This window comes from Erithacus rubecula (assembly GCF_903797595.1).
Source record: "Erithacus rubecula genome assembly, chromosome: 23".
Taxonomy (NCBI): domain Eukaryota; kingdom Metazoa; phylum Chordata; class Aves; order Passeriformes; family Muscicapidae; genus Erithacus; species Erithacus rubecula.
In genome coordinates this window covers 4,407,128-4,426,503 of record NC_136675.1, presented here as the reverse complement: position 1 = coordinate 4,426,503, position 19,376 = coordinate 4,407,128, and the positions used below count along the sequence as shown (strand labels likewise).

At 49.3% G+C, this 19,376-nt stretch overlaps 2 protein-coding genes across 3 annotated transcripts; both read right to left on the bottom strand.

Moving 5' to 3' along the window:
* Positions 1-485: 485 nt before the first annotated feature.
* Positions 486-11,355, bottom strand: OSCP1 (organic solute carrier partner 1). 2 transcript variants are annotated; one of them, XM_079325709.1, is made up of 11 exons: positions 11,175-11,355; positions 8,896-8,925; positions 5,480-5,634; positions 4,194-4,361; positions 3,744-3,824; positions 3,093-3,196; positions 2,621-2,749; positions 2,185-2,254; positions 1,570-1,709; positions 982-1,045; positions 486-661 (listed from the first exon to the last, which is right to left on the bottom strand). In XM_079325709.1, exons 1-11 carry the CDS (start codon positions 11,284-11,286, stop codon positions 545-547), a joined length of 1,170 nt encoding a protein of 389 aa, XP_079181835.1. In that variant the 5' UTR covers positions 11,287-11,355; the 3' UTR covers positions 486-544. The 2 variants fall into 2 exon arrangements, with proteins under 2 accessions (XP_079181835.1, XP_079181834.1); XM_079325708.1 differs by lacking the exon at positions 8,896-8,925 and having other exon boundaries at positions 11,175-11,354.
* A 1,445-nt stretch (positions 11,356-12,800) lies between these two features.
* Positions 12,801-18,894, bottom strand: MRPS15 (mitochondrial ribosomal protein S15). The gene is made up of 8 exons (XM_079325604.1): positions 18,770-18,894; positions 18,055-18,117; positions 17,378-17,453; positions 16,601-16,649; positions 15,989-16,073; positions 15,016-15,074; positions 13,699-13,890; positions 12,801-12,985 (listed from the first exon to the last, which is right to left on the bottom strand). The coding sequence occupies exons 1-8, from the start codon at positions 18,843-18,845 to the stop codon at positions 12,845-12,847; spliced, it is 741 nt and encodes a 246-aa protein (XP_079181730.1). The 5' UTR covers positions 18,846-18,894; the 3' UTR covers positions 12,801-12,844.
* Between the last annotated feature and the right edge of the window lie 482 nt (positions 18,895-19,376).

The window sequence follows — 19,376 nt, the reverse complement described above, 5'->3', positions numbered from 1 at the left end:
CACCTCGAGTGCTGTGTCCAGTTCTGTCCCCGCAGTTTAGGGAGGACCTTGAGACGCTTGAGCGCGTCCAGAGGAGGCGACGAGGCTGGTGAGGGGCTTGGAACACAAACCCTGTGAGGAGCTGAGGGAGCTGGGGGTGTTCAGCCTGGAGAAAAGGAGACTCGGGGTGACCTGGTCACTCTCTTTAACTCCCTGAAGGGTGGCTGTGCTCAGGTGGGGTTGGTCTCCTTCTCCAGACAGCACTGACAGAATGAGAGGACACAGCCTAAAGCTGCACCAAAGGAAATACAGGTTGGATAGTAGGAAAAAGTATTTCATGTTAAGAGTGATAAAGTACTGGAATGGTCTGCCCAGGGAGATGGTGGAGTCACCATCTTTGGATGTGTTTACAAAAAGACTGGATGTGGTGCCGTGGTCTAGTTGAGGTGTTAGGGCTGGGCTGGACTCTGCTCTTGAAGGTCTCTCCCAACCCGGGGATTCTGTGTGTGTGTCCTGCTGTCCGTGTGTCCCGCTGTCCCCACGTCCCGGTGTCCGTGTGTCCTGCTCAGAGCCCGTCCATCAGTGCCAGCAGGTCCTCGCCCTTCTCGGCGCTGCCCGGGCGCGGCTCCTCCACCTCCAGCTCGCCCAGGATGCGGGACAGCTCCGCCCTCCGCCCCGGCTCCTGCGGGACACACACCGAGCTCAGTCCCGCCGGATCCCCGCGCTGCTACCGGGGCTGGGCTGGGCTGGGCTGGGCTGGGCTGCAACGTGCCCTTTATACACCCAAGTCAGCTAAAAACTTGCTCTGGTATTTGTCAGGGTTCAAGTTTTCTTAGTAAATATTCACCAGTTCCACTGTCTTGGCAGAAAATTGGATATTACTTAGTTACGAGTTTAAGTGAAATGGGAAAAAATGTATTTTTAAATCACTACTCTGGGTGAAACACAGTCCTTAGCAAGGCAGGGATGGTGAGAACAAGTGATATGAAATATGTTATGTACCTGTGTGGCTTCAATGTTGATAATCTTGTAGGACAACTCCTCTGGTCTGGTCTGTGCAGCGTGTCTTGATTAAAATAATGAAAAGAGTGGTTAATCCCATGAAGATGTATAAAGAAATAATAAAAATCAGACTTCATAAGGCTCCTGTAGGCACAAATGATGCTCAGAGGATGCTCACAGGGCCAGACTGGATGGGGCTTGAAGCAACCTGGCCTACTGGAAGGTGTCCCTTCACATGGCAGAGTAGAATTAGAGGAACCTTAAGGTCCCTTTCAACCCAAACCATTCTGGAATTCTATGAAGTTTGGACAATGTCTCTGTTCCTGCTTGGCAAATTAATGTATTCACCCCAGTTTGAAGGCTTATCCCTGTCCTGGATACTTTTGTTAAGTGTAGAAGAGCAGGAATATTCCTGTACCAAGATTAAAAGCAGATAGAAACATCCTGCTAAAATGATTCCTGTCTGTGGCATTGGGAGCAAGGTTGCATCACAGGAAACATCCTGGAGCAGGATAACAAAAGCCAGCTTTGATCTCTAGGGTTTCCACAGGGCACCCCAACCCCAAAGCAAGAAGAACTCCAGCATACTCTTCCTCCTCATCGCTTGTGAACAGATTGAGCCGAAATCCCGTCTCGCCACCAGCAGGTTTCTGGATGTCCAAACCTCCCAGCAGCCGGGCCAGAAAGTTCAGCTCCTCTTTAGCAAAAGGGTTGGGGGCTATGTTCTCCTGCAGGAAACAACAAGGGCCATTACCTGGGAGATTGGGGCTGCAAGGAGCTTTGATATTCCATATATGTCCTTCATATATTTCTGATATTCCATCCATGTCCTTCAGAGGGATATAAACACACCTGCCTGTTATTCCTGGGACAGATTGTGCAGATAACCAGTAATCACCAGCTTGATACTGGAAATGGTTGCTTAAATTTATAGCATGAGATACTTTTCCAGCTAAACTGGATAGATGAGAAATCTGTAAAGCCAACTTTTTGTTTTCTGAGGAGATTAAAATGAAAGCAAACACATCCTTGCATGAGTATGTGGATTCTTTTGGAAAATGTGCACTTCCCCTGGCTTCAAAGGACTGGGGAGAATTGGATGAGGCTTTGAGAACAACTGAAAAGCTTCCCTGAACTTATCCCATATCTAGAGACTAAGAATTTGGCCAGTTTAAGCAGTGACAGGAACAGGACAACACTGACCTTTGCCTGGGATGCCAGGGTTTTGGATGATCCTGACATGTGTGTCTCCACTGGCCTGGACACACTGTACCTAAAGGGAAAGCACACAGGGAAGAACAGCTTGTTCTGGGATGAGGCACAGCAATTTTAGGATATTTTTCTGAAGATTGAACAATTGCAATGAGAAGTTACAGCTCAGTGTGGTGCAATATTGAGACAATAAGGCATGTGAGGGACAAAGCTGTGAGAAGGAACATAAGATCTCTTTGGATGGAAAATGTACATTAAAACAAATATGGAGAATAAAGAGGATTTCCTAACTATGGTTACATTAAATTACATTGCAACCTGATAATTAATAGCAAAGGAGGCCAAAACCATGCCAGGCTGAAGATGTGTTTCTGAACAATCCATCAGCATTTGGTTCAGGTTTCTACATAGAACAAAAATTACTTACATATTTGTTCCAAGTTTGAGGACTCTGTCTCCATAAAGCTCAAATGATCCTTCTCTTTGTGGAGTAACATAATTTCCAGCAGTGGTGAACTCAGCTCTTTTAACTTCCACTCCTTTGTGATTGAATATCCTTTAAAATGAGGCATTATTAAAACATTTAGCAGTTTCAGTCCTGATTTTAGTACCTAGCTCCTCTGCATTTAGCATGAGGGGAATAAAACTCTATTCTGTACATTGCTAAATGTCTCTGTTATGGGATAAATTGCTAACAGCTAATTTACTGGGGTAGAAAACTCCAAAAGCAGCTCAGCATTTCATTGATGGCTGAATTAGTTCCAAGTCCTGCCCTTTAAATGGTATTTACTGGAGGTTCAGCTATCCATGCAACAGGAATGGCAGTTTGAGCTGAATTTCTGAGCCCCCTGGCATGAAATTCTCCTCCCTGAGCAGCCTCACACACAGCACCAGCTCACCTGATGAGCCCTGGCACCTCTGTGCCCCATGGGACAGGCCCTGAGATTGGCAGCACAAAGTGACCATTGGAGTTTTGCACTTTATCCTTCAGGAAGAGGGAGACCTGCAAAAGGACAGCACAAACATCACACCCTGGGGAAATTCTCCATGGACCTCCCCATCCAAATTCCCTGAAATCTGAGCTTGAGCCTCTCTGCCTGCACTGGGAAAGGTTTCCCAGAGCTCTTGTTGTCTGTATACAGGGATGTATTTACAAAGCCAGTGATGTAGAATTGTAGTCCAGAGGATGGGCACACTGATCTAACATTAAAAAAATCATATTAAAAATTATGTCCTGTTTGTGCATGTGAGTGTGACCAATTTGTTTAGAGAAAGGTTTCCTTTCAAGTTTCTTCTAAAAGGAAAAACAGATTTATCAATCAGCAAATCACACTAGTACAGATTTTTTTTTCATCATATTGTAGAATTATTCAGCATTATTGCAGTATATGTGCTCAATTTGTGAAACTTGAGTGCAATTACAAATACACCAAGATGACTGAAAGGCACAAGCAGCAATCCCAAACCTGCAGTGTTTATAAGCAGATCTCTTTGTATTCCAGCCCCAAATTCCCTGTCATTCTCCCTGCCTAGTTGGATTGGGCTCTTACCCTGATGTGCATGTCCTGGAAGAAAATGAGAAGTGTTTGCCTGATGAGCTGGAATTCACCATCAGAGAGACAGGTGTAGGTCTGGAAAAGGAAAATCATCATGCAAGGGTTTATAGATGTTCCATGTCCCACCCAGGGAAAGAAGGAACAAGTACAGCTGAATATTCTGATCCACTTGCAGGGGCAGCAGAGATGCTCTAAGGGGGCTGCTGGTCATTATCAGTAATTATTGTCTGTGACTACAAGTCTGATTTAGTTTCTGCTGAAATCAGTGGAGACTTAAATCAGGCTGAATAAGCAATATATTGATTTAAACTGGCCCAGTAGAAAAACATCACTTGACTCACAGCCCTCTCCAAAGTAGAAATTAATCTCTGAGAGGTAAAAACCAATAAAATAATACTAAAATCAATCCCCAGAGTGTCCCACCCCTTTGCTGAGGATTCTTACTTCAATCAGCCTCCGGAAGGTCTCATCCACCTGGTTCAGAATGCCAAGGGAGTCAGAGATGAAATCCTTGATGGCATCCAGGTGGTTGAATGTGACCAGCAGAATGTCCCTGGGCCGAGGGCACAGCAGCACCTGGTACTTGAAGGCCATGGTCATGAGGTCGTAGAGCTGCAAAGGAACAGGGGAACATTGCTCCTGCCACAGAGGAAACCTCCCTGGCATGGAGAGAGGGATTCAGCCAGGCCAGCACCTGCCTATGGCACAAGGAACAAAGCTTTGGTTTCCTAAAAAAACCAAAACCTCTGCAGTCCCATCCCCAGCCTTCCTGCTGGGTCCCCAGTGTCACCAGTGCTCAGTGAGGTCACACCTCCAGTGCTGGGTCAGTTCTCAGCCCCTCAGTGCAAAAGACTTTGAGGGTCTGGAGGGTGTCTAGAGAAGGAGCTGGGGAAGGGGCTGGAGCACCTGAAGCAGAAGAGGGGGCTCAGACTGGAGGAAAAGAGGCTCAGGGGGGACCTTCTGGCTCTGCACAACTCTCTGACAGGAGGGGGCAGCCAGGGTGGGTCAGGCTCTGCTCCAAGGAACAGGGACAGGAGGAGAAGGAATGGCCTCAGGCTGTGCCAGGGGATGGTCATGTTGGATATCAAGAATAATTTCTGCATGGAAATGTTGATTAAACATTGGAAGGGGCTGCCCAGGGAGGTGGTGAAGCCCCCATCCCTGGAGGTGCCCAAGGAATGACTGGATGTGGATCTCAGTGCTCTGAGCTGGAGACAAGGTGGGAATTTGGTACACATTGGTCTCTATGCTCTTGGAGAGCTTTTCCAATCTCATCATTCTGTGAATTTCAGCACCTAGGTGGAGGGCTCTCTGCTAATCCTACCATTCCTCCAATTTTTTCCTAAATTGGCTGTGGACACACTGTTTGCAGGCAATAACTCTAACACCTGCAGCTGCAAGAGAGTGGGTGTCAGTACAGAATTACAGACATTTATCCAAACCCATATACCATAGATGTGTATCTTTTTAATATGTATGAAAACAACTAATAAACTAAAGGAATGCTTAGTGAACTTATTCAAATCAAACATTTCTTTTCAAGCAGAAACACTCAGTTCTGAAGCAGCTGACACCACCACGGATTTTCTCAGCCGAGAACCATTTTCACAAGGAAAGCTGTTCCCAAATGCTTCAAAATGGTAAAGCCAAGGGTTAAATATTGCAACAGAAACTGCTGAGAGGCAGCTGGGGAGTGCAGCAGAGGCAGCTGGGCAGCAGGGCTGTGTTACCTTGTCCATGCTGGCCTGGTTCAGTCTCATGATGGAGGCGTGAGCCAGCCGGTCGTACACGGTGCGCAGCGCTTTCTTGGAGTACAGATCCTGGGGTTTGAACAGCTCCTCCATGAATTTTTGGTTGAACATGGTGCTGATGATGTCATTCATAACTGCAAAAACAAAGAGGCTCTGTGGTTTGCTCCAGAACTGCCTCAGTTGAGCCAGCTGATGTCCCCCAGGGCACAAATGCCACCTGAGCTGAAGGCAGCAGTCCCTGTTTCCCAGTGGGAATAAGGCTGGCTTTGTTGCCCTGGTTTTACAGCTACAGTTGGCACTTTTCACTTCTAAATAATATTGTTCTGATGTGTTATTATCTAAAAAAGCTGCAGTTCTGCTTCCTAAGGAGAGTGTTTTGCACTGTGGTAGATCTCTGCAGATTGCAGCTGCCTGGCTGTGCCTGCTCCTTGACACCCTCTGACACCATCAGTCTATTTTTTAACTTCTCAACAGAAGCTCCTGCAGGGCTCTCTGTAATCTTTTTTTCCAAATGGATTAACACTGGCAGGTATTTAATAAAGCATTTATATCCCTGGGATTAATATCAACCCATTCAGGGCTCTCACAGCTGAAACACCTGCAGGCCTTGGAGTGTCAAATGCAGAACTCCAAACTTCCTTACTTCTAGTTAATTTTTTAAATTTGTGAACTTAGCCATGGAACTGTTTTATTACTGAAGAATTCTTAGAGCTCAGGAGTGCTGAGTGTGAGGGCTGTGCTCTGCTTAGTGAGCTTTTAATGCAAACAAGATGGAAAACATTGTGCAGTGGTTCAGGCAGATGCAGCATCTGAGCTTTTGTGCTGGATTTTTATTATCTCCCTGATACACTCTAAAGAGTTATCATCAATAAACATTTATTCCTCTATTATAAAGGTAAATTAATACATCAGGTCACAGATTACTGTACAAGCATGGATTTTCCTAAGCAGATGACTGTTAGGAAGCTCATAATGCCAGACAATTCTTGTGGATTAGAAAAATCTCAGAATAAATAATAAAAAAAAAAAATAAAAAAGGAAAAAGAAAAAGCAAACATGCAGAGAATGGTAGTGACCAGTGGTTTGAATTATTGCCCTAATGATTCCCTGGGGGGGGTCAGACACCTGGCTTTTCACACCTATCCCACACCAACAGATAGAACAAAGGTAATTTCCCTGTCACTTCATCTCTTCCTAGAGGATAAATCCCTGGGGACTGCTGGGAGCCTGGGCAGGCAGAGCTGTGTTCCCAGGGCAGAGGACAGAGCAGTGATTCCTCTCTAAACCTGCTGGTTACAGGTTCCTCATGCACTGGTCACACACAGCTCAGCAGCCCCAGTGCTGAACCTGACAGTCCTGGATTAAAACTCCCAAAACCACAGACAGGTCTCAGCTCCTGAGCACTCTGGACTATGAATACACCTAATTACAAACAGGAAAAAAGTTCCTCCTTCCTCCCTTCCTTTCAAATAAACTGGCAATAAAACAATCCCTACTTGTAATCTCAGGCAGAAATCCCCTATTTTTTGTGGAGAAAATAAAATATATTAGTACTAGTAGATATTAGTATTTAGTTAATTTTGCAGGGAATCAATTATGACAAAAATAAGAACTGCTTTATATTGCTATTAAGGAAAATATTTTTAAGGCTGCTTGTGTGTGCTGCCCTGACAAAGACTTCTTCTGTGTTTGGAGAGTCATAAACAACCCAAACCACCAGGAGACAGCTCCCAGTACACTGATTTTTCAACAGAATCAAAGGTCTGTGTGAACCACAGATATAAATTATCTTCTGAAATTAAAACCTCTTGTGTGGGCTATAAAAAGAACTGAGAAAGACATAAAAAGAAAATCATGGTAAAGGGCAAATTGATAATAAATCTCTCACATGTTTGATAATGACACAGAAAGGTCTCAGGGGGGCCCTGGAGTGGCCATGGCAGGTGACACAGGAGCACTGGCCCAGGGACATGGCACAAGCAACACAAAAAGCAACTGAGCAGAGAGAGAAGATCATCAACTGGGATGAGAGGAGGGAAACCAGCACAGCCAGCAATGGACAGGACTGAAGCTGGGGGTGGTGGCAGCTTTCACCTCCCCGTGCCAAGTCTGTGGTGACAAAGAGCACGTGTCACTGGCATGGCTGGGATGCATGGCATGAGACTGCAGCTGTGCCTGGGTGATGCTGGTGATTCCTGGAGGATGTTTGGGCCAGCAGAAGGAACATTCTGAGTTCTGGACAGTCACCCTGTGTGGCTTGTGGTTCCTCAGGGAACCTCATCACAGCTCAATCAGTGACAGCTCCAGGACCCTCCTGAGATCCCCTGGAGCACTGAGCACAGCAAAGTGTTCTCTGTCACAGGAGAAGTGATGGGTCAGCCAGGGACATGCCCCAGAGCCACCCCTGGCTTGCTGTGTCACAGCTCTGGGCAGCTCCTTGTTGTTTGGGATGGGATGGAATCTGTTGCTGCACTGCTGAGTGAAAGGCTGAGAAAAGGGTGTGCTTGGAAACAGGATAGAATGGTAAGAAAACAGCTGGAGCAAACTCCAGGACATCAGCATTTACCTTCAGTAAATATAAAAACCTACTAAAATGATGCTTATTTTGCAAAACATCAATCATAACCTTGATCCCTCTCTAAAAAGGGCTGCTCAGAAGGACCCTGCAAGTTCTGCTCATGCTCACTGAGCAAAACCCTGAGATTCAAGTGATTCATTTCCTCATTCCTTAGCACAGCCCTTGCTGCAGATTCCTGTTCCAGGGCAGATTCCAGAGGGAAAGGTGTTCACACCTTGGCCACTCCCCTGCAGCATCCAGGGACTCAATCCCACCCTCAGGACTGCTCCAGTCAGGATGAGCTTGGCTGAAGTGTGGGCACCTGCTCCTTTGGGATCACTCTGCTAGGTGTGACCACCAGCACAGGTGGGCAAAGCAGCTGGGATGGGAATGCCTTGGATCATCCCTGGAGTTCACCTGTCCAAACCCTGAGCAATGAATTAGATAAAACCTTAGAACAATGGAATATACCAAATATTCCTGCATTGAAGCAGAAAAACAACCTGCACAATGCTCACACAATTACATGCTTGCATGAAAACAGTGGTAAAGAAACACAAATACCATTTTTGCAGGCAAGACCAGCAGGATAAAAACTTTCGATCCATTTACAGTCTTGCTTAAATTAACAGCTGATTTTTGAGGCCATGTGACTGTAAGATATGGTCTGTTTTTTCACTGATTTACAGTCAAAAGGGCATTTAAGGACCAGGTGAGTGTTACAGTTGATTTGTGACACTGACTGAAGGCTGCAGAACAGCCTCAGGTGTTCAGGCACGATGAGCCCCAGGTGTGCACGTGGGGTTGGACTGGTGCATGCAGCCAGCAGTTACTGTACCTCGTTTCCTGTCCACATCTGTCCATTCATCTACACGAAGCATATAAAACAAAACAGCAGTTCAAGATGTAAGAACAGGAGTTGCAAGGAGAAGAAAAGAAATAATAAGAAATAAACTTAAAAGAAAAAGCTAACTAATGGATTTTTGCCTCTTCTCATCAGCATTCAGCACTGAATGAGAACCTCACCCTCCCCTTGGATAAAATCCTGCTGCTTCAGTGCACATCAAATTTTACCCTTTGCATGAGCTTGGGTAGTTTTCAGCTGTATTTTGCACTTACAAGTAACCAACATTTGAGTGAACAGCTTTAAGCATCAACAAACACCTCAGTGTGGATGAACCACATATCAGTTAAATTAACACAGTTTTTTAGAAGAAAAAAAATCCATGTGTGGACAAACTGAAACAGCTCAATTCTCCAGCTGAGATACTCCACCAAGATTTAATTTAGCTAAAATCCTAAACTCGTGCCTGTATGAACAGCAGTAAACTTCTGTTAGATCATTCCCTCATCAGGACACACATTAATAATTAAACAATACAATTAATACACAGTGAACTCTTTGTTGTTTAGCACTTCATAAAGGACAGGCAGAAGGGATAACAACACCAAGTTGATTTTTTTATTTAAACATTACAGAACTTCCCGAGGCACATTCCCCATCCCCTGTGCAAGGATGTGTAAAGCAAAGCTTTCATTTGAAGTGGTAAATACAGAGGTGCTTGGCTGTGAGCTGGAGTTTCAAGCCCCCCATGAAGGCACGAGGCTCTGTTTGCACAAGGATTTTGGCCAGATGAGATTGTATAAAAACCAGACAAGGGTTTCAAGAGCTGTACTGATATTTGAATTTCATCCAATTGACCATGCTGTGTCTGCACAAGATTTACAAATTTATTCCTGGAAACTCCTTCCCATTGCAAAGCAACCTGGCCAGCCCCAAACAGCCCAGAACTGGGCTGACATAACCAAATCCTGATTCCAAAAGTGCATTTCTGAAGCTTTAGCCCCCAAACTGAGCACAGAAACACCGACACGGGCTCCACGTTCCCCTTGTGTGTGAGACCCTCCCAAACCAATCTCAGCAACACCTTTGGGCTGTTCTTACCACAGGAACTCAGCGAGCTGATCAACCCAACGGGCTGTGCTTCCCAGTGGGGACCACACAACGCTGAGGGTTGATTTCTGTGATAATTACTCTGGTAATTACTGGGATGGAGCCCTGAAATCCCAAAGAAACTCGTGGCCCGGGCCAGCAGTGATGCTGTCAGTTCACAGCATCCTCTGGTGACAGCACAGCATGTCCCTGAGTGTCCTGGTGCGACATGTGACAGGAGAGGACACAGCCTTAAGCTGCGCCAAGGGAAGTTTAAATTAGAAAAAAAAAATCTTCACTGAAAGAGTGAATGGGCAATGGAATCGTCTGCCCCCCTGGTGGAGTCACCATCTCTGGATGCGTTTAAAAGGGACTGGGCATGCACAGTGCCCTGGTTGAGCTGATGAGGAGGTGCTGGGTCACAGGCTGGGCTAGGTGAGCCTAAAGGGCTTTTCCAGCCTGGTTCATTCTGTGGGAACCGGCACGGCCGGGGGAGCAGCTGAGCCGCTATCGGGGGCAGAGCCCGGCCCGGGGACACCGGCAGTGTCACCAGCCCCGCACCGGCACTGCCACCATCCCCACACCGGCAGTGTCACCATCCCCACACCGGCACTGCCACCATCCCCACACCGACACTGCCACCGGCCCCACACCGGCAGTGTCACCATCCCCACACCGGCAGTGTCACCATCCCCACACCGACAGTGTCACCACCATCCCCACACCGGCAGCGCCGCCATACCCACACCGACACTGCCGCCATTCCCACACCGGCACTGCCACCAACCCCACACCGGCACTGCCACCGGCCCCACACCGGCAGTGTCACCATCCCCACACTGGCACTGCCACCATCCCCACACCGGCAGTGTCACCATCCCCACACCGGCAGTGTCACCATCCCCACACTGGCACTGCCACCATCCCCACACCGGCAGTGTCACCATCCCCACACTGGCACTGCCACCATCCCCACACCGGCAGTGTCACCATCCCCACACTGGCACTGCCGCCATCCCCACACCGGCACTGCCACCAACCCCACACCGGCAGTGCCATCGGCCCCACACCGGCATTGCCACCATCCCCACACCGGCAGTGTCACCATCCCCACACCGGCAGCGGCTCCCGGGCGCTCCGCTGGCACCGGAGGGAGGCGCGCCCGGCCCGCTCCCGCCGCTCACCTTTGCGCGCCTTCTCTCCGGGGATGCTCTGGGCGCGCAGCCGCTGGTCCAGGATGTAGAGCATCTCCCCGCCCAGGTTCAGGAACAGCAGCGGCAGCGTTCGCGCCGACATGGCCCCGGCACGGCCACACTCCCCGGTACAGCGCTGTTCCCGGCACGGGCCCGCTCCCGCTCCCGCTCCCGCTGCCCGCGCCGCCGCCGCCGTTGCCGGGCACCCGCGGGGCCAATCGGAGCGCGCCGTCTTGCCCGGTCGGGCCGCGCGTGCGCATCGTCCTCCAGCCGGGTGCGCGCATCGTCGCAGTCTGAGTGCGCGCATCATCTGGGTCTGAGTGCGCGCATCGATCCCTGTCCGCATCATCTGGGTCTGAGTGCGCGCATCGTTCCCTGTCCGCATCATCTGGGTCTGAGTGCGCGCATCGATCCCTGTCCGCATCATCCTGGGCCGTGTGCGCACATCAATCCCTGTCCGCATCATCTGAGTGCGCGCATCATCCCAGTCTGTGGAGGACAATAAGCCCTCAGCACAGGAACACCCTGCGCTGAGGAGGAGCGAGGCCTGAGGGCCAGAAGCATCTAAAACACTCCTCAGAGATTTACCTCCCAAACGAGGCCGCTTAGAGTTGATGGAGAAGAAAGCTACCCCTCACCGTGCTCTGTTTCTTTATGTTAACAGCCTGTACCCTGTTGGTCTCTCCCTTGTTTTCCATTTGTCCTGTTGCTCCACCCTGCCCCGTGCCTTCCCCATATAATCCTGTTTCTCCCCAGTTCGGGGCAGCTCTTGTTCCTGGCACCCTTCACAGAGTGTTCTGCTATAGTAAAGGCTTTGTGGAATGCTGTACAAGGCTCCTGTGCTTTATCCCTGCATTGCCTGAAGAGTGACTACACAGGAGAGCTAGAAATCATTAGAGCTGAAATCAGCTCTGAGCTGCTAAGGGTCGTGCCTGTGTCCCTTGGGATGTCCCCTGCTGGATGCCTCTCCAGAAAGGTCAGTGCACCCCGGGAAGAACAGCATGGGACCCCCAGACTGCAGCAGCAATCCATGTGTGCACCATCTCAGCCTGAGTGTGCCATCATGCCTGTCCATGTGAGGAGCATTCCCATCCATGTACACGCTGTCCCAGCCCCTGTGTGGATCATCCTGGTGCACAAGCACGGCCCCAGCACATGTGAAGAATGGTTTGGGTTGGAAGGGACCTTAGAGCCCATCTCATCTTGGGCAGGGACACCTTCCACTGTCCCACATTGATCCAAGCCCCAGTGTCCATTCTGGCCTTGGACACTTTCAGGGATCCAGGGACAGCTACAGCTTTTCTGGGCAGCCTGTGCCAGGACCTCTCCACCCTCACAGGGAACAATTTATCCATAATGTCCAATCTAAATGTTTTAAGTTTCAGTTTATAAATATCCAAGAAAATGTGACAGTGCAAACCTCTCGACTGGCTGTGCTGACAGGACATAGACAGCCCTGGAGCTGTTCCCACTGACAGACCTGCTGGAGCCCCCAGGTCCTCTCAAAGACAATTTGCCCAGCACACAGCCTGAAATTAAACTTTTAAACCACTTAAACCACCCACTGCACTTCCCAGGTGGTCAGAACGGCAGAGACAAGAGCAAAGAGGCTTGAGGTCTTTGGGCAGGTGTTTATTGTCAGCCTGTCTGTGCCAGTGCCACTACACAGGTGTCCCCTCCTGTGCCTGCTTCTCCTGCACCTGCTTCTCCTGCTGTTCCCGTGCAGCCCTTGCTCTCGCCTGCCACTCTCTCCTCTGCTTTAGTCTCTCAGCTGCCTTGAGCTTCTGCTTCTCCTCAAACACCTGTGGAAGCAGAAGGGAGAGAAAGTTGCCTGCAGAGCTGCTCCCCAGGCTGTCTGCTGCTGGCAGAGCAGTTCCAGCAAGAACTAGATCAAATCTTCCCTCTGTGCCTTCCTTGCTCCAGGGAACCATCTGAGATTATTTTGTTACAGCCACCCAGTCAATCACTGAATCATTCAGGCTGGAAAAGACTTCTGAGACCACTGAGTCCAACCTGTGACCAATCCCCACCTTGTCAACCAAACCAGAGCAGCACTGAGTGCCATGTCTAGTCATTCCTTGGACACCTTTGGTCCAGTCCTTTGGTTTTAATTTAATTGCACTGAAATTTAGCATTTACAAATCTAAGGCACGTTCAGCTTTTGGTTCAGCTCAGTTATACCAAAATCTACTGCACACAGCAGTTAAACTCTCATATTCTGAGCAAATCAGGACAGACAGTGGGTGCACCCACATTTCTGTTCCAAACTGCCATCAAATTTTCTCACTTATTGGTGATCTGAGAAAAGGATCTGAGAAAAAAGCTGGTTTGAATAACTACTTTTTGAGCACACCACTCCAGCATGTGTCAATGCCTGTGACATAAATATCCCCCACAGAGCTCTTAGCTGAGCTCAGACAACCCTCCACAGCCAGGATCAAAGTCAAAACTTTGCTTAAGAGAACTCAGCTACCAGCCAGTTGTAACTTCCAGAGGGATTTTCCCTGCTCCATACCTTGATGCACAAAGCCTTCTTGACCAGCCAGCGCTTGGTGAGGCGGCGGCTGTAGGGCTGTGGGGGGCTGTACTGGATGCCCAGCTCCCTGCAGGTGTTCTCAAAGGTGCTGTGGTTGACCCTCCGCAGGTAGCCCAGCATCTTCCTCCGCCGGTCCACGGCCATCAGCAGCAACCGCCGGTTCTTTTTGTCCTGCAAAGCACCTGAGCTTCACCCCACTGCAGGCACAGGGTCCTGCCACTCCCAGAAACTGCTGAGAGTGCTCCAGGGTTTGGCTGAAAGGGAACAGTCAGGTTAAGGACAGTCTTAGAACAACTTCTGTTGGCAGGTGCTGCGAGTACATCAGGTCAGCACAAGCTGATCCAAGGAGATGTAATTTGCTTTGCACTGGAATTGCTTTCTCTCTTCCATACAGCTTCACCTTCCCTGAAGACTGTTTTCAGCTTATGTACAGTTTCAGGCTGTGCCAAAGCTGCAGGGAAGGTCTTCTGATCAAAACCTGCTTCTCTTGAAGCCTCAGAATAACACAAGCATTTACCTTTTTTTTTTTGCCAGAAATGAAATATGAAAATAATCTGTGACTTGGCTCTGACTGTCTGGCTGTTCTTTGGAAGGGCTCAAGGGTAGCAATCCCTCACAGGAGACATCTCCCTGTCCTAGATGAGTGATTTGTATAAAGAACAGGCTTCAGCCAAGGAATTCCAAAAGGTCCAACTTCACTGCAATACTTGGTACAGCTTCTGGCCTGTCATAAAAAGCTCAGTTCTGTTCTCTTGTACCCTTCATGTTTTCACAAGTAACAATTACACACTTCTTTCAAATGTAGTTATCAATCCACTTCCCACTTTTTGCCCTGCATAAAGAATCTTTGATATCTGTTTTATGAACATAAATTCAGTTAAGATGTCTCCAATTTGGGCAGGCAGGGGAGTGGGACATTCATCCACCAAACACTGCCATGAGCAGAACAAGCACAGACTTTGCTGTTTGTTTGTTACTGCAGCTGCATTCGTTAATTAGTGAAAACTAAGTGGTGAAGCCACATCTGCAGTGAGGAGAAATGGAGCTCAACTCTGCCCACAGGAATCTGCTCAGCCATTTCCTCCACTACAGTAACAAACCAGAACACAGAGCAGAGTGGGTGAGAATCCAGCTGTGCCTGAGCCAGCAGCTCCTCACACTGGCACCAGGGAACAGCTGTAACTATTTTTAAACCTCCTTAGGAAAGCCATAATCCCCAGGATTACAATCCTTTTGTTATAAACTGAGAAAACCACCTGAGCAGCTGCTGTGTGTGGGCTCAGACCCCCGAGTTACCTTGGGATGCTTCTGGAGATGCTCCTCGAGCGTGCGGATCCTGGCAGTCAGAATAGCAACTGGAAAGGACAGAGAGAGCAGCTGTGTCAGAGCAGCAGCTTTCCCAGGTGACCCAGGATCATCTGCCTTGTCTCAAGCTGCCAGCTGAGCACTGCTGCCCCTGCAGGTACCCACAGCAGCATGGCAGGGACTGACCATGGTAAAGCACTGCCCACAGGAAACACTGTCCACAGCAAACACTGCCCACAGCCCTGCACGGGGCACAACAGACAGGAACACACAACCTGCAGAGCTGTGACTGTTGTAAGGCTGCTGAATTAGAGGGTAAGATTTTAGCAACACTTCATATAAATTTATCTGTGAATTTATTCCTCTTGCACTCATCCAATTCCCAGTGATTTTGCATTTATTTCACCTCACGGGATTTAAGCTCTGGGGAAACAGACAGCAATAAAGGTTGGGTTTTTATTTCTCAAGGGCAGCAGCAAGGTCTTTGGGGTTTGGGGCTCTGGAGGGAGGGGCTGGTGGCATCCTGAGGAACTGAAGGGCTTTACTGATGACAAAGAAGTCACCAGTGATGGTCAGTGCAACATGACCCTGCACTGTCTTCACTGTGCTGCAGCAACAGCTCTTTGATGCAGAGAAAAATGTGGGTTCTGTGGCTGATTTGGCTCATTTTGGTAAGAGCTGCAGCTCAGTGCTTCATGTCACAGAAGCACTCCAAGCAGAATCATGCACACACTGCCTTTGGAGGGTGGATGTGGAGCATCCAGTGAAGTGCCCCAGCAGCCTCTGCAATTCCAGACCTGCAGCAGTCCTGCAGGGCAGCCTGCAGGGTACCTGCCTCTCAGCAGCTCTCCTGGAGGAGATTCTCCTGAATTATCCAGCAAACTGGAAGTGCTGGGGTGGGAACAGCTGAATAGAAGCAGAGATGTTTCATCTGCCAACAATACCCTTTCCTTTTTTAACTTGCCTTGCACCTCAAAGGAGCCATTGTCATTGGAAGACCTCCTGACCTTCTCCACCAGCTGCTGTATCTTTACTTTCATCTTCTCCTTCTGTGGGTCACAGAAAAGAGGTTGTCACTGTCTCAGAACAGAGGTCAGAGACACTCAGCTCTCTTCCCAAACACCCAGAGAAGGGCTTTGCAATTCAGACCTTTAGTCAGTGCTTTTATATCTTTTTAAGCTGAAGTGGCAAGCATAGAGGAATGGCATAGAGATCTTTGTGCCACTTTCCTACCTGTTTGTTTTCTGGGCACATGGAAAGTAAAAATAACTTGAAGGACATCTGCTGTCCAGTGCAATGGCTCCTAGAACCCAGGGGGTCAGCCAGAGCAGCAACAGAACAGCTCATTGCCCTGTCACCCCTGAATACTTTATTCTCTCATTTTAATATGCAATTGTTACCACTTCAGTGTGATAAATTTTAAGAGCAAACCAGAACTTATCACTGTATTTCATCACCCCAATATTTTCAGTCACTTAAAATACAGTAAATGAAAGATATTTAACAACACAGACAAATCTCACATTAAGGTGTTCATTAAATCTGTTTTTTTTCAAGCAAGCAGAATGACACTGACCTGACTTGCCATTTCCAAGGACAGCAGCCTTTTCACTACATCATCCACACTGCAAGGAGATGGCAAATTAGCTTATAAACAAACTAGAAACAAGTCTATTTAACAACAAAAATGAACTCAGGTTCTCAGAACACACTCACTTTTCTCAGGTTTAATTTACTCTACAAATTTACAGGGACTCTCCTCCCCTCCCAAACCTGGCAGCCATAAACTGGTGCTCACTTTCCTAAGCAAAATCATGGCTCAGATTACAGGAGTACTGAGTAGTTTTGCTGCAGAAATCTTTAATTTTAAGAGTGGTTCCTTCAGAGAGCAGTGACAGTCACAGTCAGGCCACTGGGGGCCCTCCCTGCACCACACATGAGCAGTTCTGCATCAGAGCACAGCAGTGCTTAGAGCCCAAATTCAGCAGCAGCTGAACTCATGTTGAGTTGTTTAAGGACATCCTCCATCACCTGAGCTCAAGACACAGAGGCACAGATTATTTGCAAGATGAGTGTTTCTAGTATTTCAAAATTATTTAGTTGTTTGGTTTTTTTTTTATGGACTTCAAAGCCCACAGAGGACTTGGGCAACCAGCACTCCATCTCACATGGAGTGAACAATCAAGCCCTGACCTCTGTATCTGTAAATTTGCTTTCAAACTGACTTTGCAATTTTTGTGCACACAGAGCATTAATAATTAATTAGTGAGCAGGTGAAAGCTTCCACTTATTATGGTTATATGTAAGATACAAACTCCTGGAGAGAGCAGCCAGTCCCTCTCCCTGTTCATACCTGTTCATTATTGGGAGCTTGGCATAATCCTTCTTCAGCATGGTGGGAGGAAGGTCATCCAGATGGCTGGGGATGTCTACAAAAAGATAAACATTTGAGGAAGAGCAGGACAAAGTCAGAGCTCTGACCTTGCAAACCAGACCAGAGGAAATGTTCTGAAGGAAACTGGCTGTGTGCTCCAAACTGAGCAGATCCAGTCAAAAGGGCAGGAACTGAGTGAAAAAAGAACAGGTTCAGCCTTTTCCCTTCAGCACTCTGGGTTTAAAATATGATGTACATGTACTCACAACAATCCACCAAGCTCACAGATCACAGAATACCAAAATAGTTTGTGCTGGAAGGGATTTTAAAGCCCATCTGATTCCACTCCCTGCCATGAGCAGGGTCACTTTCCACTATCCCAGCCCCATCCAACCTGGCCTTGGACACTTCCAGGGATCCAGGGGCAGCCACAGCTTCTCTGGGCACCCTGTGCCAGGCCCTCACCATCCTCACAGACCTCCTGTCTCACAGGATCTACTGACAATTGTTTATTTCCCCACACTCAGGAGGAGGGGAATCTCCTGAGTAACTCCTGAGCTTGCAAGGAACTATTTCTGGAATGATTTCTGTGCCATGAGGGTACAGCTCTGAGCATGTCAACAGTAAAACATCTGGTCCTGTGGATCCTGACATACCTTTCTTCTTCTTTGTTACAGCTTTGGCATAACCCCTGGTTGCCTGGAGCACAGGACAGCAGGCTGGGGGGAGAAACAGAAAAATATCAGACTTGAGTGCACTTCTCCAGCTCTGTACTCATCAATACTGCTTGGTGTGCTTGGAGTCAGAGCACTGAGACTCTGGGGTGACCAGTGACCAGGCAGGGATTTAACCCCAGAGTGTGAGATAGTTCAGTACCTCTCACATGGTGCTAAAAGCAAGCAAGCTGTGCTGCTTGAGAGTGAGCAAACAGGACAGACTGCACGCCCTGAGCAGTGAGGAGATGGGGCCATTCCGAGGGTTTAAACTGCTGAATTAACTCAGTCTCATCAGCGATGTGGAGAGGCTGCTCTGAGCCGCGTCAGACACAGCTCGGTGCACACACCAATATTCAGCATCAGCCGGGACTTTGTCCTTTTTTGACCTTTCGAGAACAAACTCTCCAGCTGCTCTTTCAGGCCCGTGCTGCTGCCCGCGCCCCGGGTACCCCCAAAGTCACCCGGCCCCGTCGCATTCCCGGTGGGACAGAGCACGAGAACCCCCTGAGCACCCCCGGGCCACCCCCGACCCCCAGCCCGCCCCTCTCCCCTCAGCTCCCACCGCGGCCGCGGCGCCTCCCCCGTTCCTCCAGCGGGGTTCTCTTCCCTTTTCACCTTCCCCTACCCGGCCTCCCGAGCCCCCCGTGCCCCTCACCGGGCTCTGCCCTGCCCAGCACGGCGGCCCCGGCGCGGGCCGGCCCGGCCAGGCCGCGGCCCAGCAGCGCCAGCATGGCCCGGGCTCACCGACACGCCGCCATGGGCGCCGCCATCTTGCGCAGGCGCGGCAGCGAGTGCCGGGGCAGGGCGGGCAGCGAGCGCCGAGCGCGTCGATGGCGGCCCCGCATCCTGCTGCTCTCCCGTCCCGGAACCTCTGACTGTCCCCATCCTTGTCCCGGTCCTGTCCCCATCCCCATCTCCATCCCCGTCACGATCGCGTCCCCGTCCTGGTCCCGTCCCCTCCTCTGTTTCGTCCCCTACCTTTCCCCGTCCTCATCCTTGTCCTCGTCCCGGTCCCGATCCCCGTCCAAGTTCCCGTCTCGGTCCCGTCCCCATTCCCATCCCCATCCCCGACTCTATCCCGTCCCCGTCCTGGTCCCGTCCCCTCCTCTGTTTAGTCCCCTGCCTTTCCCCGTCCTCATCCTTGTCCTCGTCCCGGTCCCGATCCCCGTCCAAGTTCCCGTCTCGGTCCCGTCCCCATCCCCATCCCCGACTCTATCCCGTCCCCTACCTATCCTCGTCCCCCATCCTCATCCTTGTCCTCG

Coding starts and splice junctions, on each gene's coding strand:
- OSCP1 (XM_079325709.1), bottom strand. CDS start 11,286: ATGTCGGCGCGAACGCTGCCGCTGCTGTTCCTGAACCTGGGCGGGGAG. Junction 3,197..3,743: donor TCCAGGACATGCACATCAGG/GTAAGAGCCCAA, acceptor GTCCTTTTGCAG/GTCTCCCTCTTCCTGAAGGA. Junction 1,046..1,569: donor ACAAGCGATGAGGAGGAAGA/GTATGCTGGAGT, acceptor ATTTTAATCAAG/ACACGCTGCACAGACCAGAC.
- MRPS15 (XM_079325604.1), bottom strand. CDS start 18,845: ATGCTGGCGCTGCTGGGCCGCGGCCTGGCCGGGCCGGCCCGCGCCGGG. Junction 16,074..16,600: donor CCTTGGAAATGGCAAGTCAG/GTCAGTGTCATT, acceptor TGTGACCCACAG/AAGGAGAAGATGAAAGTAAA. Junction 15,075..15,988: donor TGGCTCCTTTGAGGTGCAAG/GCAAGTTAAAAA, acceptor TGTCCTTTCCAG/TTGCTATTCTGACTGCCAGG.